This window comes from Athene cunicularia, assembly GCF_003259725.1.
Source record: "Athene cunicularia isolate RWA chromosome 6 unlocalized genomic scaffold, athCun1 chr6_part1, whole genome shotgun sequence".
Classification (NCBI taxonomy): Eukaryota; Metazoa; Chordata; class Aves; order Strigiformes; family Strigidae; genus Athene; species Athene cunicularia.
Window position 1 is genome coordinate 12,535,012 of NW_020799105.1, and position 27,298 is coordinate 12,562,309.

General features: G+C 41.9%; 1 protein-coding gene across 3 annotated transcripts in view; it reads right to left on the reverse strand.

Annotated features, from left to right (window-relative positions):
- NT5C2 (5'-nucleotidase, cytosolic II) overlaps positions 1 to 24,466 on the reverse strand; it is a 59,764-nt gene extending 35,298 nt beyond the window's left edge. The window contains exons 1-2 of one of the 3 annotated variants that reach the window (XM_026851249.1): positions 24,420 to 24,466; positions 6,055 to 6,175 (exon numbers count right to left, since the gene is read on the reverse strand). In XM_026851249.1, coding sequence (XP_026707050.1) covers positions 6,055 to 6,155 — 101 coding nt within the window. In that variant the 5' untranslated portion in view covers positions 6,156 to 6,175; positions 24,420 to 24,466. Of the gene's footprint in view, positions 1 to 6,054; positions 6,176 to 15,967; positions 16,057 to 24,419 lie in introns of those variants that run through there. The other 2 variants (XM_026851250.1, XM_026851253.1) reach the window with 2 other exon arrangements.
- Positions 24,467 to 27,298: the final 2,832 nt, after the last annotated feature.

The following is a 27,298-nucleotide window of genomic DNA, read 5'->3' on the forward strand; positions in this document are numbered from 1 at the left end:
CATGACCTACATGCATGTTTAAAAAAGACTGTGGTGGACAGTTGGGCTTGAGCCAGACACGAAACAGGGACTAACTAGCCAGAAGGCTCAGATTCCTGCCTCCTCAAAGTTTAGGCACTTTGGTTAATCTTCACTTTATGGACAAGTGCCATGTTTTAACAAGCTAGAAGAGTTAAAAAGAAATAAGAGGGAACTAAATAGATTAGCTTGTAAGAGCCTTCCACATCCAAGTTGCGCACAGCCTCTTTAAAAAGGCTAATAATGAAAAAAAAAAAAACATTAAATCCCACTACGCTTATGACAACTGGATGCTCTCAGTATTACTAGCTAGTCCCCAGATGTTGTGTGTTTAGGGAAGATGTCTCACTACGTGACATTATAGTTCTGGTTACAGGTGACTTCCACCACCTGAGCAGTGAACTCAGATGAATCCCTCACTGACCTTACTTATCTGGCACAAATCATGTTCGCAACCTGAGGATACTAACATACATCAAAATGTCTTGCCTTTGGGTGCTGGATGCTTTGGTACCTGTCTTATAGGGGATAAGAAAAAAACTGCTTTAAACTACTTAAACCAATGTAATAATTCTTTTGCTGAGTCTTGCCTCTTTAGGCAAGTAATGACCATTCCATATATTACTTTTTATCATATCATTTTGGCCCTTTATTTACAACGTTAGATTTTCATAGTTCCATTTCATTCCTGCTTCAACTGAAAAGGAATATTCTGACACATCAGTACGTTTGTAATTGTATTTAGAGATATAGTTTGAGCTCAAGATGACTTTAGGCCAACGAAACACTATTAGATAGGAGAGACAGAAGAAGGGCATCAAAACTTCCTGGTCACTTCTAATAACATTTCCAACATAGTGCCCCACCGTTTCACAAGACTAACCGTCCTTGCACAATTACAGTGACATAAAACTGGAAAATCAGGTTACGACTGGAGCTTAAAAGTCTCATGAGGCTGCATCTAGAAACATGACTACGAGCACTTCCCTATGAAATCCAGCAGGAATCAGATGGAAGGAGATAGCCTTGGCCATTTCTGTTTCCATTGTTTGGGTTTTCTTCCCAGGCAACAGCAAAGTGCCAAGAAGCTCACATATGGATTCCATCCCAAAATAACACCCGTCTGCTCTGTGAAACTATTAAAGCTAGGGATCATGGGACATTTTCAATGTAATTTCTTTATTATTAATTTGGCAAGTGTTCTGCTTTCTCATAAGCTCACCCATTCTGCCGCCTTAACACTCCTTCTCCCTCGTCTCTCCAATGTCCGAAGCACTAAAGCAAAATAGAGCCACATGCTGTCCTCTGCTACACACATGCCACCACGAGTCCAAGGAGGCTGCATAAAGACATATGAGGACAGAACACAGCCAGCAGTGCCTATAGAACTACCTCATTTACAGTTACATGAAAATACCATGCATCACCTATCCAAACATGTCTGATGAAAAGAGCATTTTCAGACTGGTAAAGATTTTTTCTCATTTGCCACCTCAATGAACTGATAATTTTAAAGAGACTTTATATATAGCTACCCAAATAGATGAACAGTTTCAAGCCCCATAGCCTGGTTTATATATAATTTCTACCTGTTTGCAGTCACTGACTGCAGTATCAATAAAGTGAAGAAACAAGATTACCAGTGAAGAGCCTAGAGTTTACAAATTCAAACAAACTAAAATACCTCTTTAACCCTAGAAATTAAAAAAAGCAATTGGTTGGGGTTTTTTTCTTTGTTGTTATTAAAGAAGATACCATTTTTGTACTCAGTATCTCACAGTATATTAACAGCTTAAATCACTTATATTACCATCATAAGACGCCTTGAAAGCAAACTGAAGCACAAAAACATGAAGCAATTTATTCAATAGTCTATAACTGGTCAGCAGGAGAATTAGGATTAGGAATCACGATGCCACATCCCCTGTGCTAGCCAGTCAGAAAACAGCAAGAAAACAAAACTAAAACAACAACAGAAACCCCATGTTCAGGATGACAAGTCTCAAATTACTGTGATGCAAAATGATAAAAGCATCCCAAATTCTGTATGTTTAACAAAAAGTCCATCTCAGCCTTACTGCCCTGCTAAGCCAAAACCACAGAATAAAAGTAAATACAAATACCTGTTTCCTGGATCTTGGTAACTGTCAGTAACAAGAGTGGATGGAACACCAACTTTTTCCATTATTTGCTTTAACTAGATGTGGTTGCTATTTAAACCCTAAAGAGCTATGTGAGATAATCCAGAGGGTGCCTAGAAGTGCTCACTCCAAGTTAAAAAATAGACACTAGGGCAATTTGGTGGCTCAGAGTCAACCTAGTTCTTGTCTAATTACAATCACGTTAAATGACAGTACTCCTCCAGAACAAATGACCTAGTGATTATCCTCTACCCGGAAAAGTCAACAAGCAGTGCATGAGGGAGGTGGCTTCACAACCACACACACTAAGGAAACGCCACCTAACAGCTACACATCCATTTTATTTCCGCGTTAAAATGTATGTTGCCAATTGCACAGTAATGCAGTATCCTCTTACCAGTGACCTCTGCTAGAGAATGAATAACATGTAGCTTGTATATTAATTCATCTTTAGACCTCACCTCCAACAGGCGCCAACAATGTTGTATAACGAGGTTTGTGGCTGATAGTAACACTAGCTGACTGAAAGTCTTAGTTAAAGTAATCAGAAATACCCCGAAGATAAAACTCCACTTCTCCCCTACAGATTTTTCTGATACTTGATGCTGCTTTTATGGCCCTTGAACTCTACAGCACAGCATACATGTTCATATCCACAAGCTTTGCTTAATTCATCAATAATCTTGATACTCTTAATTTCTTAAGTGACTATACAAACTGATCAAAACTCCAAGCAGGGAGGAAAACAGCTATGAGAAGAAAACAGCTATAAATATTTGATTTTGAACATTCTTGCCTATGGCATTCAGACATGATTATGATATAGTCATCATACTATGAGTCAGTATGCATTATACCAGTAAAACCAGTCTCAACTGGGATTTTTGCCAACGATACTGTATGTTGAACATCCATCCATCACGTATGATACAATGAGAAGTGCAACACCTAAATAAACACATTCCCAGTATGAATGACCACATTAAAATATGTTTATTAGACTGGCATCTTCAGAGCTCATTTTTTATAAAGTTTTTTAGAAGCTTCTTGCCCGTGAAAACATTATTTTTATTTTTTAAAGTAAATTATTTTGCTTGGATTGGAAACTTTCCCCCTTATTTTATGCTGCTTCAACATTTACAATTCAAGCATATAAAATCTGCCACAGTTCATGAAAACTATTAAGTTAAATTAATTGGTCTAGATATCTCCACTGATATTTAAGAAAGCATGAAGTAAACAGTGAAACAAGTTTTTAAAATTTCACACTTCAGAAACCCAAGCATTACTAGCAGCATTTAGAAAACTTTGAGCCCAGCTGGGCTTCTGACATTGGTACCAAAAGCTAGCCCCAGTTACGCTCATCTGCAGATGTGGCCCAGCTGTCAAGCTCCTTCAGCTTTCCAGATTGGGGCCATAAAATCACTGGGACCAGCTTTAAGGAAAAAAAATTTAATAGCTTTAAAGTCAATGTTACATTTTATTGGTTTTGTTTCTAAGTCACTTTAGATTCACATTTTCACTGGTTTTTAGCTGCTCAAGAAGAAAAAGACAGAAAAAGAGAGACTGCAAGAGAAAGAAAAACAGAAAAGTAGAAGAGAAAGAAAAGAATCTTGGCAATGAATGCCTTGTCTTTTATATCTCTTTTTCATAAAACTGACAGTGCTTCAGCAATATCCAAGAGTCAGAGCATACTTGGACCTCACTGAAACAAATATACATCCTAGAACTGATGACTGTGACCAGCACACACATTCTACATCTGAACAATTATTAAAATACTAAAAATTGTAATATAAAACAACAAGGGGAAATTCTATCATGTTAAGTCTGCACTTATCTTTCAAGTAACACCACATCTGTTAACACCAAGATCACAAAAAATACCAGAAATAGAAATCTGACAACACTGCCTCTGGAATGAGGTTGTTTCAGATTCTTACAATACTGGATTATCAAAATAACTCCCATGAAACTAGTACACCAAAGCCATTAATAGCACAGATTTATACTACAGTCTTGGCATCAGGTTCTCTCGTTCTCTCCCATTCCCTCCCTCTCTCTTATTCCCTTCGTCCCTCTTTTAAAAAGAGGATAGTAATTTCAAAACAAAATTGTGTCTCTCCTCAATGTATTTCCAGTGTTGTGCTTTCCATGAAAACCTGAAGTGCTAGCAACATTTCTGCTCAATATACTTTGAATAAGACATTTCTAAACCGTGATACTTAAACTGTACCACAGACTAATTTTGGACTACCAGATCCCAGCTCCCAGTGGGAAACCCTCCTTTACATGAGTGTACTCTCACCTTCCATATAGAAATTCTTTCTGAAAGTAAAGATTTCTTACATGAGTAAGGGTAAACATGATGAAGACTTGAATTTGTGAGCTCTTAAGGACATGTACTGCCTCCTTTGGATCTTGTGCAACACTTAGCAGACTGTCAGCACCTAACCATAACAAATATTGAGGAAATATTTAGCAAAAAAAAATAGGCCTGACTTCATTTTCATCAGTCTAAATCAGGAGTAACAGAACTAAAATCCTAGATAAAATTATGACACAAAGGTAAACCTGTCAATGACTTCAACAAGGTGAAGATTTTTTGCTAGGGAATGGCATAAAATCCCTCACTTTTTATGTGCTATATATAGTTACATCCATTAGACGTTTCCATATCTGACAAACCACCTGACACAGACAGACTCAAATAATGCCACCACTTAAGACATGTGGCCAAACATATTCACTGGAAATTGGAAAGCTTCAGAAATGCATCACAGGAGCCATCACTTAGCCTTAGACATTGCAACTTGCACAATCTGGCCTATCATATGATGCTAAGGCGTTTTTCTCTAATTAGATTCCATTTGGAGAATCAAAAGATATCTAACACTTCCAAAACACTTCCTCAGAAATATCACCGTATATGAATCACAAATGCAACATGGCATTTAAGCATGAGGTTGGGAAACTTGACTTCTTTTTCTGTTTCTATATCAGACATACGTCTCCCCAGCTCCTGCTGAATATACTCTGATCATCATACTGCATGACTTCTCAAATTAAACAAGCTAAATTTTGAAGATACACCTCCCACAAACAGAATACTGACAATTACTCGATGCTGTTGTTTTTATCTCCATAACGGTTCAGAGATCTGATAAGGATACAGATTGCATCCACCTTTTATGTTTTATGTCTGGAACCTTGAGAGCTGTGGGCTAAATTCTTGGCTGAACCAAACGTCCAATGTGATCTTGTGAAAACAATCTAGAGCCTGTACTTTGATTCCAAACTATAAAATGAGAGTGATAACATTTCTTTTATTCTGTATCTTGTTTATTTAGACTGTTAATTGTTTTATAGTAAAGATGGTTTTAGGCACACCTTTATCATGGAAAAAGAGGCTGAGATCTTGCCTAGTGCTCCTATATGACCCTGTGATTCACACAATTAATCATACTAGGTATAATTCTCAAGCACTTAATTTCTGATCCCATTTGATTTCTTCCTTATTCATATTTGTGCATCCCAGTGTCTACAGCTATGCTCTCCCAGTGTGCACTGCAATAATTACTATAACACTTCTGTCACAAAGTATTTCTTGACTTGAAAGCTTCCATCTCAAAATCTAACTTTAATTAATCTTTCAACAGCATTAAGAAAGCACACCCTCCCCCGCTTTAGTACACGTATCTCAACTCTACTGTTGGGATATTCCTGCAGGCCAATATGTGTTATCTTCTGAGTTCTCCTGCACTAACAATTCTGCAAAGAAGGTGAGAATGACCTTTCTGTTTTACTAACAAGCAAAAAACAAGAAATGTGTGTTTTATGCTTAATTTGTCTCCCTCTGTTGCAGCACTTCAGTTTTGGAGTTACATGAACTTACCGGTGATAGGCTTCCCGGCGGTACTTTTTCAGAGCATGTCCATCCATGTTTGCAGGGAGATCTGCTGCATTCTGGAGTCGGTCGCTCCATGAAGTTGTCATCTTCAAATGCTTATTTATTTCTGAAAGAGGCAGAAGAGAAAAGCTTGCTCAAGTTCAAGGTTTATTTCACCAGAAAGTTGACTGTTTCCTGGTACAAAGAGATATAATGCCACTCAGGAAGTTTTGCAAAGTACCCAAAAGAATGATCTGAGTTTGCAGGTCAAGTTAATATGCTTTCCTCTGAAATGTTTTAAAACAGAGAGCTGGGAAGACTTTTCCACAGGGCTGGAACTGTAAAAACATTCCTATCCATTGTGGTGAAAATGCATTTAGAAACAGAGACCTTATTTTCATTGATGAAAAGGGGTATTTTTTGACCCTAGAATTACTAATATGCATTAGCTGTAAGTGACGGAATACTTAGCCTTTATACACAAGATAAATTACACAGGGTAAACCCTACAAACCCCAGTGGGACTGACCTTGCCGCTTTTACCACACGGTAAAAATAAAGAGCCTTGTCCCTGGCCATTTGATCTCTAAGCAAAGACAAAGCTTGGAACTGATGGTAAATTAGCAGAACCAATTGGAAGGAAAGTAGAAAGATGATCTTTTGTCCTCTGCAGATCAGCTACATTCAGAGCAAGAATGCACTGCAAACCTGTAACACTAACAATGCAAGCATTCGCCAGCAGATCTTCACAGACATTTGCACCCCTTCACAAGTACTGCTTGTCAAAACCAAACCACTGGACAGTTCTTCTTGTCAGGAAGGTCCTGCAGTGAGAAAACAGGGGTACCTTTCCCAATTGTGTTATAAGGACACTGGGGCAATCCTGTTTGCCCCCTCCTCCAGCCAGACGCACGTCCTGCTGCGTCCTGGCACCAGGAGGGATAATGAACTAGCCCCATGGTGAGTCAGTTCAGCCCACCAGCCCAAGTCCTCACCCATCAAAACTAACTGACCAAAAGCAAACAAAAAGTGAGTAGTTCTCCACTGGTCAGCACGCTGAACCCAGCTCAACCTGCCACAACTCTACCCTTAGAGCTGGTGCAAAGAACAGCGTGGGAGACACATCCTACAGTTATTCCAAATTAGGTATAACATGAAACCACATTCATGTGTAACCCACACAACTGCTGGACCACAGGGCTTGGCTTGTTTGCTCTTCCTTAAAAGAAACAAAACCAGCCACAAGCTACATGGGTAATGACAGAGCAACCATTTCTAGACACCTTTAAAATATGACTGCCCTCATTTTACAGAAGGGAAGCTATATGATTTCAGCAAAGCAAAGAGTAGAGTGAGTGTCCAAACCAGCATGAGAAGTCACAGCGCTTTTGGCGGCGACACACACGTGCTTGCTCTCTTAGAGGAAATCTGCAAATTTTTTAGTTTTAAATTTTAATAAAGAGCAACAGTTGCAATTGTCACAGCATTTTCTAGTCTATTTACCTACTAGTTGTCGGTCATAACAATCAAACAGACGGCAAACAGCTTGTCTATAGAAAATATGTTCCTCCCTCCCCCAGCATTCTCTGTTTGTCTCCCACCAAGGTTTACAAATGCATCTTCTACCACATCCTAAAGGTCACCAAATTTAGGCCCTGGCAGGCAGCCCAAGGGACCACATGCCAGAGCTGAGAGTTCTCCCCCCCAAATTCCCTGCAACACACCCAGGAGAGGAGGTCACCGCAGCGAGAGGGCGACGGGCCATTCCAGCCAGCCACAACTTCCACAACAGGGCATGCAGGAAGAAGCAGCTTTTAAAATAGCCCAAGCCCTAGCCACCAAAGGCTTATAAATAATTACCAGCTATTTAAGCTGTGCCCAAAGGCAGATGGAAGGCGGCACAGGGCATAGAACTAAACATCTCTGTTCCACTTCAAAGGCAGGGCACTGCCTGCAGCTACGCTCCTCTGGGCAGCAAGGGCTGCTGCAGTCCTTGGGAGAGGAGCAGTGCCCATGCAAGAGTGACAGACTCCAGGTCAGCAGCCAAGAGACATGCAGCACAGTGAGGGATCTGGTACGACTCCAAGACTGGAAACTACAGAAAGGGCTTGTGTCCCCAGAGGGTGGAAAAGCATCTGCCCCATGGATATTTCAAGATGGTCCAGATCATCACCACCTTGGTCTTACCTGGAGCTATTTTTTAAAGCTACTAAGTTACAGATCCAAAAGACATATACATTTAAGGCCTCTAAAAGGCATGTTAAATAGCTCTGAAAAAAATGTTGCATGGCTGGTCTTACGACCCAGAGACAGCTCTGGGTTTAGGTCTTCCAGCTGAAACAAGTCCAAATGCAAGCTTCCTGCCATTTAGAAGGGCTATAGAGCCCTTGCTATGTGTCTGCTTACCCAGCCAGACACACAGCAAGATTCAAAGATTTACACCCACAGCCAAAGCCAGAGACTTTCAGTTCTGCCAGCCTCTTCTTTCCACTTCATCTGCTTCTCATCACCAGCACACCACATCAGAGATGCTGACACAGGTACTAGGATAGGACTGCTCCCAACGGCCATCCATGCCAGACATCTGATAGTTCACCAGTAGTATCCTACAAAATACCCTAAAATCCAGATGGCAGAAGAATTTTAGCAGGCTACCTTTAATATCATCCCTTCTAAAATTAGGCATCAGTGAAGCAGTTTGAGCTTCTATGTGATGAAACCCTCTTCTACAGTGGAAGAAACCAGACAGCATCATTTCGTGTGTGCTGGGATTCAAAAAGCTGAGACTTCAGGAAACCACAAAAATCCGAGTTTGCATAGTTAAGCAAGAAAGGCCTGAATTATTTTAATGATCCAGCAGTATTTTGCTGTAGCTGTGATGAACAGAGTTCACATGCAGGACAAGGTTTGTAGACAGAGGCAATATCTTTTATTAGACCAACTGGTATGGCTGGAAAAAATAGACAAGCTCTTAGGCATATAAACTTGTCTAAGTTTTCAAACTCTGTCGGTTGCTCTAATAAAAGATACTGCCTCTTCCTTCAGGCTTTGCCCCGATTTATTCATTAAAATCTTTCTTTTAATGTTCACACAGCATAATTAATCTTATGCTGAAGTTTTGTATTGGATGAACTCAAAGGCACTTTACAGCTTAGCAGGCTCCACTGGCATGGTGACAATAGCTTGTCTGCTCTGAAATAAAACAGTAACAAACGACAAGATATTGTGATGGATGTTCCCTACCCAAAAGTCTTCTCACACAAGAAGTTTCATGGACTTCAATTAAATTATTCTGATGCTTCAAAGCTGTAAAAATCAGCCTACCTGCGTGGTTAAGAGACATGGGACCTGATCCCTGAATATAAATTCCTTCTGCCAAATAGAGAGAGAAAAGTAAGCACTGAAGCACTCCATACACTTGTTAGCCACTGGAATAAACATCTAAGAGAGCAGGCAGCCAGCCAGGCAAGATTCTCAATTCTGAGCAACTGAAATACGATGCATCTTTCTTTAGTTACAAATCTATTTTTTAAATCAACAATCTGTAAATAGCTTCACATAAAAATAGAAATCTTTACATAGATAAAGCATGTCAGAACACCTCCCCATAATTTACTGCAAACATGCTCCTTGCTAGTGCAGTCTTAACCAAGCACCTGATAGTATTTATGATACAGGGTTAATTTTGAAAAAGTATTTAAAATCTCAGCTTCAAAGCTCTGTTACAGAGCTCCTATCCAACACATATGCTTTGGTCCAAAAGAACATGAGATATTTAGCACATATTTTGAAATGTCCATTTGTTTCTTTTGTCAGATTTTGGGTGATTTCAAGTATTATCCAAGTGTATTTTTTTTCAGGTACTCATACATATAAAATAACATGTCCAGAAGCATTCCCCGTCAAGTTTTACTATTGTTTTCCTTATCTTTTTTGGTCAACAAAGTTAGAAATTTCTGCACCTGATAATACTTGATGTATTCAGGTTAAATGCACTTCCTGTTTTTTGGTTTTTTTCTGAGTTTAACACTTTGGTGAAGCAATGCCAAATCAGAGGCACACATACTAAAATGTAGAGATGAACAAAATAGCAGAGACAATCCCACTTCTTCCACGATATTCTCTGAGAGCTTATATAGCAGAAAACAAAAGCGTACTCATGCTAATTTGCCATGCACTACATCTGCTTCTTCTCACACGTTCTGCTTCAAGTATCATTAATACCTTGTCAGTACGACCCACACATGTACACGCACAGTGGAAAGTGAACAGAGAGAAAAATCATCACACCTAACGTTAGCTACTTAAAAGGTCTGTGTCTCATCGGAGGCTGTAGGTGTAAAAACAAGTCTTGTGGTGCCCTTGCCAAGCCTAGCACAGTTCCTGGCTCCCCACTGCAACGCTGCTCCATCTCAAGGGTCCTTGTGGGGTCTCAGCAAGGGAGGAATGAACTATGTTAAAATCCTGAGAAATGGAAAAAAACAAAGGGAGCAGGATTGAGGTTGGCTTGTTCAAGATTCATATCAAATTCCTAGTCCAGGTCATGGCATGGCCTCACAAACAGGGCTGGGGAGGAGAAAAGCAGTTTTTCCTGAAGCTAAGAGTACTGTCCATGTAAGGGTTTGTTAAGAAAAGTGACTCACTTTCCAGGAGCATCCCTCTCCCTCCTCTGAGGGCAGAAGTAGCTTGCACCTAGTTTAGGCTAGACACTTGGGACAGCTAGCATCAGAGGAGGTGAAATCCACTCGGGTTAGCATCATATACTCTGGAGCATCTGACATCATGGGATGGACTGCAGAAAGTGGCCAGGACTGTGACATCCCCTTCAACAGCATCTCCTACTGCCACTGTGCGATCAGGGGCTGGGCAGGCTTCTGGCCCTCACCCAGAAGGGCAGTTCTTACACCTGTGATCACTAAGCACTTCACAAACTCTGGTTCACATAATACATTTAGGGGCAGCAAAAGGTGCTGTCCCTGTTTTGTCAGCTAAGGATAGTGAGGCACAGGAAAGGTAATAACACAGAGCTAGTGGGAATCAAATACAGAAGTCCTAATTCCTCAGTCCCTGTGTTAAAAACCAGTCTCTGTTCCTGCCACTGTCAAGATGAATCACAGAGATTCATTGCATCTTCCTTGCGCAGCATATTTTAACACAAATTCAAATTTCAATAGTTAGTCAGCTGGCAAACACTGACAGGTCAGCTAAAAAGTATATTAAATATAATTTCGTGCTTAACGTTGCCAGCTTTGTAAATATAAGCATGTCTTGATCTACATGCCCTGCTTGAAACTGCACAGTAGTAATACCTAGATTGATACATCCTTAGCAAGCTCAAATCTCTACACATTCCTAAATATGCCTGACTTCTGCTCCCTATTCAAACCCTGCATTGACTCCTGGCTCTCCCATGTTGCACCCACACTTCCAAACTATTTACTTGTTTGTTTCACAACCATTTCAGTCTCCTCTTCAACATCACCACTCAGGCACTATGCGTGACCCCACCCACCATGCCCACACAGAAGCTCTTTGCAAAGGCAATGAATCAGTTCACATATAAATACCAATAGTTACTCCCCTTTCCCTAACGTGCCAGCCTGGCCCTCTGATGGCTGGAACAGTCCTTTCTGTGCAGGCTCCCATCTCAGCCCAGGGGTGATTCAATTCAGCTGGGGACTAGCTGAGCAGCCAGAGGCCCCACTAGCAGTGTCGAGAAGGGAAAATCCCTCAAACACTCCATGAATCTTGTGGGTCACAAACTCACTGAAGGAATGTGACATACAAGAGGCAAAAATATCAATGGAGTGCTAGAAGGCAAGGTGACACAGAATTTCTAGAACTAAAGATGCCAACTATTGAGAAAAAAAAAAACCAAACAAACCTGTTAAGTGGCATTTCTGAAGACCAGAACTATTCATGTGAGCTAAATACCGAAATCTCTGTTCACGGTCTGCTCATGCTGCAGAGAAAATGGGTGGAGGACTCCCCAGTCCACATTTTAATGTTCCTGATAACTCAGAACTACAGGTACCAGATGAACAGAAGACAGTATGATGACAGAATCCAGGAATACCGACAAAATACTCCTTGAGCTCCTACCAGTAGAAGATAAAAAAGAAGAAAAGTCTTGTGATAAACCAACTTGCAAAATTTGGTGGAGGTCCCACTTTTGGAGAGCTAAGGACAATAAAAAGGAGATTTTCTAAAAAGAAATCCTCACAAGAGAGCAGAGGCACTACTGAACAGAGATGAAGAATAATGCAGAAGGGGTAGAATTCTTCAAGAAATGTCTCTAGTTTGCATTTTAAAAAAAGGATGATAGTCTGTTAATTCCTCAATGATAATAAAGCATATCCCATTCAATTTGCTACCAACAAGAATGTTAAACAATACAGAGAGATGAACATCCAGTCTGATAAAGTCTCCCCAGGAATCTTAAAATAATCAGTTGCATATATTTTAGGCTACATCAGCTTTACCTAATGGCAAACCTAAGAAATGCACTGCAAATGACAACACCGGATTCAGTTAATGACAAATTAGAAGACAAATATATAATCAGTCTTGGTCAAGGTATCAGTTACACTAGGTATCTAGATCATGTCTATAAATTCTTGAAGACTGATAACTACCTGTACTTATGCATGAACAAGCCCCAAAGCAGTAGGCTTCTGACTCACTCCAAGCCACAGACATTGCACGGACACCAATGACACTCGGATCTTATTCTGAATTGCAGTCTTACATACCAGCTGTTCGTTTACACAGTTCCTCTCCTCTCCCCCACAGCTCTGGGAGGACAATTCAAACCACTCTATTTTACTACCAATGCATCTGTTTAATAGCCAACAGTAAATTGTCTCCAAAAGGTGTTTTCAATTAGTGATGCTTTTGGAAATTAGTATGTCCATGACTTGAGACCTCTGGCAACACTGGAAAGCCCGGTTTCCAAATATAAGCAGTGAAGCTTGTAAATGACCTAAACCAGAAAACTGACTTTTTGTTTCCTCCTTGTGCCTATAATTAAGTTCTTCATTTGAAGAACTTCGACTTCTGGGTGGCTGCTTCTCTTGACAGCAAGGCTTCAGGTTCATGATGACAGGAAGGACAAAATATGCTCTTCCTATCAGAATATTTAATTACTTCCAAGAGACACTTCAAAGTGTACTCTCAGCTCATGATAATTAATACTTGAGACTGGCTTTAAGCAGGATAATTATGTAGGCCCATTCCAGGGTATTAAAGTGGTAGAGATCTGCTGTTAAGAACCTGTTACAGTTACTCACAGATACATGTATCAAGCTCACAGCAGATCCCACTTGCTGTATACAAAGACCCACTGGATTACGTTAGATTACATTAGATACTCTCCTCACTACACAGATTGTCTTAACCCTCCCACCTCAAAGCTTGCAATCTCCCAAAGCTGGCTCTGAGTCCTCCCGCAAGAAGCAGGTAGTTATTTCTCTTGGGTACCACCACAGTGCTGACATCAATGAAACTGCTTTTTCCAAGAGGGTGCCTTCAGTCACTCCCAGTGATACATTTATTTGACAACGGTCTGACTGATAGAAGGTAACTCACGGGTTATTTCTGGATGGGTAAAGTATAAGAAGGGAGAATGGTACTCCTGTGGCTTATTATGGCATTTAATTTCAGGTTGACTTTTATCTCTGTCATAAAGCCAGATGCTAAAGTAATGTCTATACATCAAATATATTGTAAATTATATTTAACAAAAACCTGCTTATTTGACATGGATTTTTTTTTATCAAACTGTTTCTACTGACAACCATATCCACAGGTTGGCTGCAGAATGCCTGGAGGTCCAGTAACAATCCAGGACACAAATGCATTAGACACACAAAAACACACAGACAGGTAAATTTGGAGTTTCTTTGGGTGATCATCCATTTCTTCTCAAGGAGTTCTATTCATTCAGGAACTCCAAAAAGCACTAGTTATTTAAAATATTTTAAACACTATTTAATTATCATCAATTTTATGGATAGTTAGAAAGGAATTCGGAAAACTATTAAATCCGCAGTGCAACTCTGTAAGGAACAAACCTCAGATCTGACTCTCTGAGTACCATGAAACCATCCATTCTCCTCATTTATCTGTAACTGAGTTTACAACCTTGAAATGGGAATCACAAATTCTAATTAGCACATTTTCTAGCTTTCATATAGCTCGTGCTTCTCAATATTTCCTGCATAATTACCATTTTTGTTGTTTCCAAAAATACCACCTCGTAGACAGTTTATTAGAGGTAATGCTAGTTCTCCACTTCCCTAAGTCTAGCGTGCCCTGTATCATTCCACCACTAGAAAAAAAAGGAGGACGACCATACTTAAGGAATGTGAGACTTGATATAGAAGAGCAAGAACTATGCCACAGAGAAGAATCAGCCAACATGAGCTCTCAAGAAATGCTGCAACTGCAGGTCAGATACAATCCTTGAATGTACAAAACTACCAAGCAGGACTCCATGTGCCTGCCTGTTACTGCTACAAACACTGCTGGAAAACTGTTTTCAGTCAGCTGTCCCTATTCAAGAACAATACTGATTATATTGAGGAACTAATAAAGCTGTGAAAGTGAGTAAAGCTGGAGTGGAAGATTGCCAATTTACAGAGAGTGGCTCTGCAGGTGATTTTAAAATAGTCTAGAAGCATTTACGCACAGGAAAGCAGCGTGGAGGGCTCTCAAGTCTAGCAGTGACAGAACAAGAGCCCATGACTGGAAATTAAATAAATCCACATAAAAAATATTAACAGAGAGGGCAGTTAATTATGTAACAACAAATTTCTGAAGTAGTTTTTCCATCACCAGAGGGCTCTAAATGAAGAGGGGATGACGTTTAAGTCAGTCTTTTTTCATAGAGTCAAACTGCAGAAAACTCAGTCTGAGCTACACAGCAGGGCAGTCAAACTGGTATCATGTCTCAGGGTGACACTTCCTCACCTTATAAATCAATGTATCAGTGAATAAGAGGTTGAGGCCCAAGCAATATTGTAAAGAAACCTCCAAAGAGAGGTCTCACCTGGAGAGAAGGTAAATGGACAAAACAAAGGCTCTTCTGAGCCAACACCCTATGTTGACACCACAGTATGAACTGTGCACCCTAATGGCCCTGGGAAACTCGTTTTCTTGGGAAAAAGTCTTCAGCAGCCTGTAGCAATCTCTGCTGCAGAGTTTCCCAAACTGCTGTCCAACTGAGTACCTGCCAATAGCAAGCATGGACCTGGCTAAGAAAATGTTTTTCTCACTGCTTTTTGTTTCCAGCTGTTAAATTCCAGTAAGAAACTCATAAGGTAATTCAAATATTTTACTCACTGTTTTTCCTGTAACCAATTGCTCTCATTCACAGGGTCTTGAAAGATTAAAAACTAGAGGTGAATTTGATCCCCCCTGCTCTGATACAGTCCACCCTAAAGAAAATAATTTAAGAGTTCCTATGTATTTGCTTTAGCTGAAAACCAGGATGTAAGTTTTGATGCAAATGCCCACCACAACAGGAATTCAATGTTTGACTGCTATCTGCAAATACTAATATCATTGGTAAAAAGATGAAGCATGACAGCATGCTAGCCAAGCTGCAAGTTAACGTAAACTGCACAAAAGGCAGGAATGTCAGCAAGGAAGTGAACACACTGACTTCTGCAGATCAGAAAGGAAAGACAAGATTCACTTTTCTATTCCAACTCCGTTGTTATACATCAGAACAACCTGAAGCACCTTCAGCAACAAATACATTTGCTGGCAAGAACTGACAAATATAACCCCTGGCTACTCAGTCACCAGAGCATTGTTCTCCCTTCTCAAAGGAGACTGGCAGTTTCTTCTGTCCCCCTTCAACTCGTTACCTCTAAGTATCACTCTTGGTGTTCAAACCTGTGTGAGGATCTATTACCAGTTCAGGACAGCTAAACAGTTCCCAAAGAGTTACAGTTTCTGAAGAGAGAGAACAAGATGAGACGTGCCATCCCCGGAGAAAGAAACTGGAAAGCCATCCTTCCACATACCGACTTCAAACCAAGGAACAACTGCCACTCTAACCTGCTATTAAGGATTATACAATAGTAGATCTTTTGGCAGCAGATCATGGTGTTCCAAAACAACGACGCTTTTCATTAGATTCCACTGTGTTTCAGGAAGCAAATGCAGACTTAAGGGACCTTTCCAGAAGTGTGGTAGCGACCGACAAAAGTATTTGAGATGCACAACTCCGATCAGTAACAAGTCATTCTGAAAGCATGCAACTGGGTCAGCTTGGGTAACGTAAACTGCCAGAAGTCCTCTTTATCTTCTAAACACTGAAGGTGAGGTAGGACATGTTTGCTGGTTTTCCTTGCTGACTGTGCTTACTGGTAAAAAACCTCTTGTCTCTTAAGATCACATCTCTGCTTCATTAATATTTTACAGAAAAAGCAAAGATACTGAAAGCTTATTCTGGCTTTTTTCTAACCTTTGAAAGTAAAAGGAAGAATGACTTTTTAGAGACACTTGAACCCTCCTCCATGCTGGATGGGCCCTCTCTACATGTTTATGGGCTACATAAAGAGATGTGACAGCTGAGCCATCTCTGCAGGCTGGAAACATGACTTCACATCTCCCTCCCGCCTTGGCTGAATGCGGTCCCTCCTTAGCCCCGGTGCGGATAGCCAGCTGGCTAGTCAGCGTGAGTCCCAGAGCTCTGGACATAACACTTGCCAAGGGACATGCTGCTGAGTAAAGAAGCTGGCATACTCAAACTGAGGAACACTGGCTCCTCCTTCATAAAAAAAGTTACTGAAAGTAAATACTGAGATCCAGAACTGCAGATGACCTCGTAATTCTGAGAGCTGCTCTGTCAAAACCAGTGAGAACTTTTTTTTTTTCCTGCTAAGAGTTTACTTTTCCAGTGCCATTCCCTTCTCCTCCCACCTTCTTTACGGCAAAAACTTACCCAATAATCATATCCTAACTTGGTCTCTCTTCCTTCTGAGATCTTACCAATAACAGGCAGATCACTGACAAATAAACCCATCTTTCCAAAAGAAGGGTGAACTGAGGACTGTGGAACTAGGCCAGACATGGGAGAGAAAGCCTTAATACCCAGCAAGGCCACAGACTTCAAATGCAAAACTCGGCAATTTTCAACTTGGCGTTTGTCCACAAAGCACAAACACGATTAAAAAAAATTATACTCCTCAGCTATAAAGGACACTGTGAAGATAAATGAAGAAAACATTCAGTAAAGAAGATCTTGATTCCCAGTTACCCTAACATACATGGTTCCAGACACATACTAACCTACTACAGATTTCACTGGCTTCCTACTTTTGTATGGTTACCCATTTCTCTTCCAAGAAGCCTTTTTGTGAGGCTGATCTAACCTTTCAGGTGAGAACAAGGGCCTTCTGCATCCAGGTTCAGCCCATCAAAGTTGCTTCTGGGATGGCTCTTAACGCTCTCCTGAAATGCTCACAAAGGCCAGAAGTACAACTCCCTCCTTCTCTGTGTTCCTCCTAGTTCAGTAACCACAGGTATCCCTCACCTAAGCCACACAGAAATCCTCTTTCTCCCCAAACCAGAAGTTGGACATGGACTTACCACTCATCATGGAGATCAGAAAGGTGCATACCCAAACCCTTTCCTGCACTCTGTTCTTAGCAAGTAGTCCCACACAGCAGCTCCTTGCTGATGAGAAGCAAGCTACACAGACCTACCAACTGAGCAAGCACAAAGATGAAAAAACAGGGAATGTGAAGTCTGTAGGTGTTCTGAAGCACTCTTATGGTGTGAAGTTCCCCTCTGCATAAAAAGCACAATTCATTCCTTTTCTGACCTGTTTTTTAATCAGAGGCAAACACAGCAATTATAGTCTGCCTGATTACAAATGAAATTACAAATCTGTCCTTAGGGCACAATAATGTCCCCACCTAGATGTTATCAGCCCCCAAATCTCATTTAATCTTGTCAGATGTGTAGTACTGAGGCATCACTGCAGGAAACTCTACAGGTAAATTAATTTTATGAGTATTTTCTCTGCAGTATTCCCGTGGTCTTCCAAAAGACTGCTAATTCATATAGCATTTCTTAGGCAACGTATGTAACTTAATTCATCAGTAAAATAACTGAACATCTGTGATGACTTAGAGCTTTTGCTAAGTCTCTGGCTTCTCTCTGATAACCTAACTGTCTCAGCTTTATCAAGTCATACCAACGGCCTACATTATACCCGTTTCCAACCATATCAACTTCTTTTCTTCAGAAATGTTTTACTACCCTGTTTGAGCAAAACACAAACCACCAAGTTCATTGAGGAAACAAAGTCATCTTTCCACGGTCCCTTCAGCTCACTGTTTTTAAATATGTTAGATCAATCCTGCTGACATAGGAGTCTGTTCTCTGGCAGGAGCAGGACACACATAGTGCTCTCTCTGTACTTGTCTCAGCATAGACGGTGCTCAGACGGAACACAGATGAAGAGACAGACATACTCCATCAGCTGTAACCTGGAAGAAACCTGTCAGCCTGAAGGGTGAGAGAACATTAGCAAACAACTAAGAAGACATCGTCAGCAGGTCCCTGTTATCCCAAAACCGGAGCTGAGAGTTCCCAATTCTGAACCATCCCTCTGGCCAGGACTCCTCTTCAGAGAACCTCAAGTCTCTCGTCAGTGTAGACTTGATGACTCATTCAATAGCATGGACTGGTGCTCCTGCTGCAGATGAGCAAACAGCTTGAATCCTCTGGGTTCTGAGACACCTTTAAAAATGCTTCTCCCAAGCAGAGAAGTATGACAGCCCTGACTCACTGAGGACTTCTTTTTCAGCATGTTACCTGACCTACTGTAGCCACTAAAAAAAACCTGACCACATGCCCAGCCAGCACAAAGCATCCTGTGCAGCCACAGAAATGCCTCCTTCTAATTGCTTTTAAAACAGCAATTGAAAAAAATCCCAGCCTGGCTCTGCATCACAACATGGGAAAACAGTTCTCCACATGTCCTAACCTTTCCAATATTTGTACTTGACCCCAACAGCACACATCGATTTATGAGAACTGAAAAGTGCTTTTTATTACCATCTTTGTTAATATCTACTCACCACATGTCTGTGAAGAAGAATGAGTGGTAGATGAGTAAAACAGTTAGTTTTCCATCATCCATTCCCTCCTGATTGCTCAAGTTTAGCAAGTAGAGTTTTTTGGCCTTGACTCATAAAACTGCCAATGCAATATTGCAAGACAAGTTAAAATACATGTAAAACAAGAGGTTAAGAACCTACCCAATCTATTATCACATAAAAAAAGAAAACAAACAGGAAAGGTTAGATTACAAATGTGTTTTTAACAAACTCTTAGAAACGCTATAGCAATATTTCTCTGCATCAGAAGTGAAATAGTTCCCAAATTCCTGAAGGCTACAAATGGATATTTCATCTCAGATCACAGCAGGTAAAACTCTTTCCAATTTGTGTAAAATTTGCTCATAAAATATAATACACATCTGCTGATGATTGCAGCAATGACATTTTTTAACATACTCTCTATAAAATCATCCCATTTTAACACCACTGTAAGGAGGATACTAATAAAAACCAAAACACATGCGAGACCCATTCTGCTCAGGATGTCTGCAGTCACCACGTGGTTAATGGTACAGGCAAGCCAATGCCTTCTAGAGGCTGAATTCATATTACTAACTAAAAAGGACTTGGAAGAAGATCATCTGGTATGCTAGCCACTGCTTAGCAGCAACACTTTCGGGTCGAGCAAGCATTCTGAAGAATAGAGAAAAGGGGGTTTGTGTCTACTTACCTGAACCACTTTAGGTAGCAAATGCTCATTTTGATCATTTTTCCCTAGCAGAGCTCTACCCAGCCCTGTCAGCTGCAGCCATGCTTTTGATTACAAGCGGAAAAGGTCTGCTGACCACTCCTCCCTTCAGAGATACCCTATTCACATGTTTGTACTTGCCTTTAGGCATTGTTTCATTTTCCTTTTTTTAACAAAGGAAAGTGATGTGGAAATGTAGCATCCCAAAACACCAAAAGACTCAAAACAGGCACTGCCTTGCTGACCTGCCCTTAAACATCACTGGTGCACTGACTGATGCTCGCAACATGAAGCGGAAAATGAAATCTGACTCCTGCCTCAGTTTCCAGACAGCAGAACTAACAGATGATTTACCAGTCTGGCTTGCTTCTATTCCTCTTTCCAGCTTCACTCATCCACTTGTATTCAGTGACAGGAAAGCTACAGGAACTGAACTGGAAGAGCAGTTTCCAGGGTCAGCCTCAAGCTGACTGCTGCTCAGAGCACCCGCAATTTATGTTCAACTGATCAGCTTTTTCTCATCCCGCCCTAAGAGCACACAGAAATAACATAAAAGTGGAACTGAACAAGCGATGAAAAAGAAGCAATTATGCAGCTGTTACAGGTATCTACTCTTAAAAGGTCTCCGCGAATACTGCATGGGGTGCTAAAAAGGACAGAATTTAACCAGGACACTCAGGACCAAATTTTGCAGCACTTTCTTGTGACTTCAAAGGCCTCATATGTCTTTTCATAGTCTTAAAATGGAATTGCTTTGTAATAGCCAAAAAGGTGGCTCGAAAAGATCAGAAAGAAACATTTGAAATACCTTTGGAAACATGTTCAGCTCTTCCTTTGGCAGGAAGAAAAAGGTGTCTCGGATGGAGAAAGCAAATGAAATCAACATCTAAAAAGATGATTTCTTTTGAATGGCAACTGGTTCCTATTTATTGACTTCCCAAATTACCTAAACAGCCTGACTTCTACTAGCACTTGCTCTTAGATGTTATTATTAGTAATTGCTGTGTTATGATTACAAAGCACTAGCATAAATCTCACTCAGCATCCCTTTGAGCTTCTGAGGGCAGAACATTCACATGCTCTTCTCTGACCCCATGTTCCTAATTATCTGCCATGCATGCGTATGTGCAACTCATCACCAGCTGAATCAACCCAAACACCAGCTGAATTCAGCTGGTCTACAGATTTTGGTATGCTTTTATGCTAAACCATCAGCCTTCAATCTTTCAAATTTACCTTCCTTTCTAGATTACTTTAGAAGCTGACTAGAAAGTTTCTCTTGTTATACACCACAGCCAGATGCACTACATTTGATGCAAATGCCCAGAGGAGCATGGTACAGGCAGTAAAGTATGAGTTGATTCCCACCCACGGCTACCATTCTCTAAAAGAGATAAAGAGTACTGATTTCAGCAGCAAACACTGCCTGAACAGCTAAACACTTCCTCCTGAACCCAGCATACACAGCTGGGATGCAGCTGTTGCTACCACAGCAGTGCAGGCAGCAGCTGCTGCCAGGGGAAAGGCAGCAGCTCACACAAAAAAGGGGCAACTCGCACAGGAGGTCCCACAATCCAGACCCCGCCGCCACAACTCCCAAAACCAGACCACCCCAGTCGGAAAGTATTTAGGGCAAATGTACCTTCCTGAAGGGTTCAGTGAGAAGTTGCTTCCTGAAAATCTAGCAAGAATGTATCTTAAGTGTTTTATGTATTATGCCAATGTTAACAGGGAGAACTACAAGGCCTGGGTGAAAGCCAGCTAATCCAAAGGCCTGTTCCTAAGTAAACAGTGGAAAACCACCCTACTTCAGAGCCTCCTGCAGAACCCTGTACAGGAAATCTGTTTTACCCTTTCCTCTGAGCAAGTTGTGCCAAACCAGGTTAAATGATAATCTTGTAATAAGCATATAGACAAAATAGTAAGTCTTTGTTTGAAAATATCAGGAAGGCAGCTGGGAGCTGTGAATATAACTAAATTAAGCTAAATTTGGACAGTGTAATGACTTGAAGGAACCTTTGCTTTTAAATAAGTCACTTGTGGTGAAAAGAGATGGAAAGTTAGTTTTGGAGACCACAATTGTCTTCTTATTTACAGGATGGGTACACACAAGCAGTACCACAGTACATTGCTCCCATACATCTGTTTCAACTAACTTACTTCATTTTGGAGCCACCTTGAAATCTCAAAAGAATCACATCTCCTTGGGCCTCCCCTTCTTCTTCCATCCACCTACAGAAGCTCTGCCCACACATCCTTTAATTTCAAAAGAGAAACCAACAGGTTGTTCATGTCCCAGCACCATTTCTGTAGGTATTACTGTAACTCCTGCTCTCCACATTTAATTGGCTCACACCTTTGCAGAATTTAAATAAGTTTTAGCTGGTATGATGCAACAGGGTAAGAACCCACTTGTTTTCTTGTTTATGTGTTAAGAGAAGGTAACACGCAGTAATCACAGTGGGGTTTCCAACCTCCCCAGTTTAGTCAGAAGTTATCTCTAATGAAACTACCGAAAAAGGTCTGGCTGTGCTGGTAAATGCTGCGGCAGGTATTCATGTCCAGAGGATGATAAGCTAAGGTCACCAGCAAGCAACAAGTTTCACCTCTATCATCCTGTACCAGACTTGAGAAGGTGGTAGGACTGAGAGGGCTGGCACACAGCCATTAACTACTCCTTCATTTGGGGACCCAACTGTCCAGGTAGTAAGAGCAAATCTGGTTTTGACCTTATCGGAAAGTGCACACACTGTTACACACTCAGGTAGTAGTTAAGATTCGACAGAGACTGCTGTGGTTTTTTTATGCTGAATTACTCAGGCTCCCTTCCTGATCTCATGCTGTCATAAAAAAAAAATATTTCTCCTAATATGGCTTCATACAGGCAGATCTCCCAAGCACCTTTTCAGCCCTACAACCACATGCATGAGACTTAATGACTACACTTATGTAAGCAGGTTTAGGTTATCAATTGCTTACAGTGGCTACCTTAAATACCTATGCAATTCTTTCCAGATGTTGCTTAAGGTCTATTTACCGTACATTAAGTTCTATTTATTGTACATGCTGGATTCTCTCTGGTTGTATTAAGAAAGCAGACTCATGTTATACATGCTCTCTATGTAGAGTACACAGTCCAAGGTTTTAGGAACCATTCCAAACAAGGAGTCATAACCATTAAAAAGCAAAATACAGCTCATCGCTACAAGCATCATAACCATGACACATAACAATAATTTCTTTAGTAGCACAAACCAGACATTTTTCAATAGGAAATATTTATATGAATGTGCACTTTGAAGATACTTGAAGACTAAGATATGCTTCATCACAGAATAGCCAGCTTTTGAAGACTCAGATCACGGCCATTTCAAATATAATTTCAAATCATATTTGTGCTGCTGACACTATAAATAAAATTTTTAAAGTAGATGCAGTACATACAATAAGTGAAGAATTCCCATGCGCTGGCTCAGTAACATACCTCATCCCAAACACAACCCGGAGAGCAAGACAAGGCTTCCACTCCCGGGCACATTCTGTTCAGTTTTCTGTCCTATTATTCTCGCTGCTAGAAGAGCCACAGCTGTTCTATATCAGGACACCCAGCGCTGGTGAGCCACCCCGAGGCAAGGACACGGTGTAGAGCACGCACTGCGAACTCATCCCAAGGTACATCATTCGAGCTGTCCTCTGCTGACGTACAGTGCTGTCCTCGGTTTCCCTCGGGGTAGAGCTGAAGTGCCTTGCTCTCTTCATGGGGTTACGCTGGATGGCATACGAGTACTTCTTATCCTGAGGTGATTAGTTACTGAGGTGTTCTTTCAAAGGAGTGAAGACAAGGCACAGCCCTGCCAAACAGCAAGCCAGTTCCTATGACAACTTTCCACTGCAGCCTGGCTGGAGACCATTAATCCTCCTTCTCCAGGCCAAGCAGCTTCTACATGGTAACATTACTTCGGGTCATTACAGACCTCTGTAGAATTTTCACCAGTGGCCAAGCAACGGCAGGTTGCATGGTACAGAACCACCCAGATCCCACAGCACTCCCTCATCTCAAATTCCTACAAAAGACTGGGTTCGCTGAGGGCAACTGAATGACCCCGCTGCTGCCTCTTGCCCAAGATTTCCAGGGAAGAGCTGCAGTCAGCCCTTCTTCCTGCACCTCCTTGTGAGTCGGTATCTACAAATTCTGTAGGATTCAAAGGTTGCAGATCATCTCAGTTTGTCCTGGAGTACCACAAACCTACTCTGCAGCCAGCCTGGGGCCATCCCCAGATAACAGCTCATGCTGCAAGCTAAGCACCCATCTATCAGTTTTTAACTGAAGCATTATTTTATTAAGCTGAACTGCAAATAACAGGTATGATGTGAGCAAATAAACCTCTGTGCTTTTTCAATAAGCATCAGTTAAACGTTGTGTTTGAATGGCTTGTTCCCCTTTGATTTTAGGCACAAAAATAATATACTTCTGTATTTTTAAAGGAAATAAAACATTCCTTTCAATGTTTTCCCTCAGAGTACAGTAAAGCAGCGTTTACCAGTAAACACCACACTGAGGTTTCTGTTTTTTCAATAACATTCCCCTGGAAGTTAAAAAAAAGAGTCTAGGATAAATATTTCTAGGGATTTTAGGAAGGGTCTATTAACTTTCAATTCAACCTGTATCAGGAATCAAACATGACAAGGAGTAACAATTCAATTCAAAGGGAGTTGTTTTTTTAAATGACTATTATTATTGCTATTAAAAATTGCCTACAAACTGGAAATTTGCCTGGGAAAATTTCAGCTTGCTTCTGATTTTTGCTAGCATATACCCTAGAAACAGCGTAAAACACTAATGCTACCAATGCAAATATACTAACAGGCTGTTAATTTAAAACCTCAGCTGAAAACATTTCTCCCGTTCTTACAATTTTTCTCCCCATTTATCTCTGCAATTGTACTTGATTCAATGGAGCATTTTAAATGTAATTCAGTCGTGCATTTTGCCATACAATTTGTTTGAATGACGCTATACAGAGTAAAGGTTGTATTGTACTATATAATGAAACTACGTCTATGCTTGAACAAACTCCAACTGCTGTTAATCAAACCAGCAAGTTCCTGAATGATCTTTTGGACTCCGGACTAATGGCAATAGATTATTTTAAATAGCAATTCTACTCTAAAATATGTTTAGGTTGACACGGGCTGACAAGGACCATGACAGACTTCCAGAGCTAAGCCGATCGGTTCACAAGTAAAACACCAGGGTTTTTCATCACTGCCAGAACTAGAAATTCAGCACATGAACTGAAGAGCAAAATGTAGCTTTGAGTTGTTTCTGTAACTCAGTAAAACCATGTAGCACCTGAAATGACCTGAAAAATCTTGATATTTTTAATTTGTTCACTACTGACAAACAGGTATATAAATACAATATATTTCAACTGGTGATAAATTGTTATTCTAAACTGACACAGGACCGACCATGTGGTAAAAGGGGGATATTTCTAAGTGACCACTTAGAAAGCATTTTGCAGCCTTTGAGGTTCAAATGGTAAATCTTCCAGAGCTAAAAAAAAAAATTTTAAAACAAATGATTATGCCTTGGGAGGAATGTTCTCAAGACCACGTCAAAGAATCCTTAGTATCCAGCTTGGCAGCCTTTAGAAACACAAGCAAGGGAATAAACTTGAGAGTTTCATAATCTCTGTGGTTCCAGGAATTTTTAAAACTGCCTGTGCTACAAGAAACAGCACTGCCCTATTAAGTCATCTAGTCTATCAGAAATCAAGGCAGGTTTGTTTCCGCCATACATTTTGCAACGTTATTTTTGGCACAAAAGGAAGGATTTAAAAAAAAAAAAAAAAAGCATAAGCGAAACGTGATCAAAGCAGTTTCGCGCTGTTTTGTTGGGGGTTTTTAATTTCTTTATTTGAAGCCTGGCTCCCGTCTTTAGGTTATCAGCTCAAGCCTGATATAGCGGCACTGCCAAGAGCAACTCAAACGAAACGGAGCAGTGACAATGAGCCCTCGCCCCGATGCCAGGCTGTCCGGGAAGCGCTCTGCCCACAGCCGCGAGCAGGCTTTCTTTCCTCAGGGCAGAGGATCGCCTCTACCCACCCCCCAGCCGGGGTGGCGGCTACCCCGGGGGAAGCCGCCAGCTGGAAGGTGCCGCCGGGACCCCTCCGGTCCCCGCGGGACAGGAAGGAGGAAACGAACACAGCGGGTGCCGGCCCCCACCCTCAGAAACACCTTCCCGAGAGCTCCTTCCCCTCGGACGGCTGAGGGGGGAGAGCGCTGCCCGCGCCGCGGCAAACAGCCGCCCCCCGGGGCCCGGCATCGCTCCGGACAAAATCGCTGGGGCTGCACCACTCCCACCCCCCGCCCGGCCTTGCACCCCCGCCCCGGCCCTGCATTCCCGGCCTGCCTGAGCCCCCCAGTTCTGTCAGCCGGCCTCAGTGCTGCTGCGCGCCACGCCGGCTGGAGGAGCCAGAGCTTGGGTTAAAATAACGCAATTTGCTGATTTGCGGGGGGAATGCATTTGCAGCGGGGCTGGGGCAAGAGGGGTCGGGGTGTGCCCCATCTTCTGCAAGAAGGGTGGTGAGGAGGTGCCAGGAGCAGCTGTGGGTTGCACAATGATGGCGGAGAGCTGGGAGGACACTGGCTGTAGTGGCAGGAGGAGGGGGGTCCTGCCTGCCCGACCCGAGCAAACCTCTGCTGCCACCAGTGAGGATAGGCCTGTGCCCGTCACATCTACACCCACAGCAGTCTGGCCTCGAAAGGCCCCGGGAACGGTTGTGCAGAGTAAAAACTGTCCAATGGTCTGCTCCCAGTTGTACTACACTGGGCCAGCACCACTGCAAAAAGTGCTGGACAAAAACACCTCCCCAGAAAAACGAGCCTCCCTTTTTTCTGCCTGTTTTTCCTGACCCTGAAGGCCTGGAAAAGGCTGCAGCCCCAGCAAGGTCCTGCCACCTCGGGCTGGTCCCCATCAGCAACGAGGGTGATAGCAGTCATGTGCCTTTCCCAGCTCATCCTAGGCCCACGTGGCTCTGCCAAACCACGCTGGGCCTCATCTCCCTTCCCATGCCTCAGTGGTGGCCAGAGGCCAGCAATGCCTCCTCTTCTCCAGCCACAGCTTTTCTGGCCCTGCCACCATGGTGCTTCCTTTATCTCCCCAAGGACACTTCCCCCAGCTTTCCCTATCACCCTCTGCTCTGCTCCAGGCGATAAGGCACTGCCACCAGCCTTCATGGCACGAGGACGTGCCACCAGGCAGGGTTTTGCTGCCTTGGGCACACTTGGCCCATCATGGCTCAACAGGCTCTGTGAGCCTTGCTCCATTGCCTTGCCAAGGGTAAGCACTCAATTGCACCAGCCTCCAACACATGCCATTAGTTCTGGCTAAAGAAAAGCCTGGTTTTGGCAACGA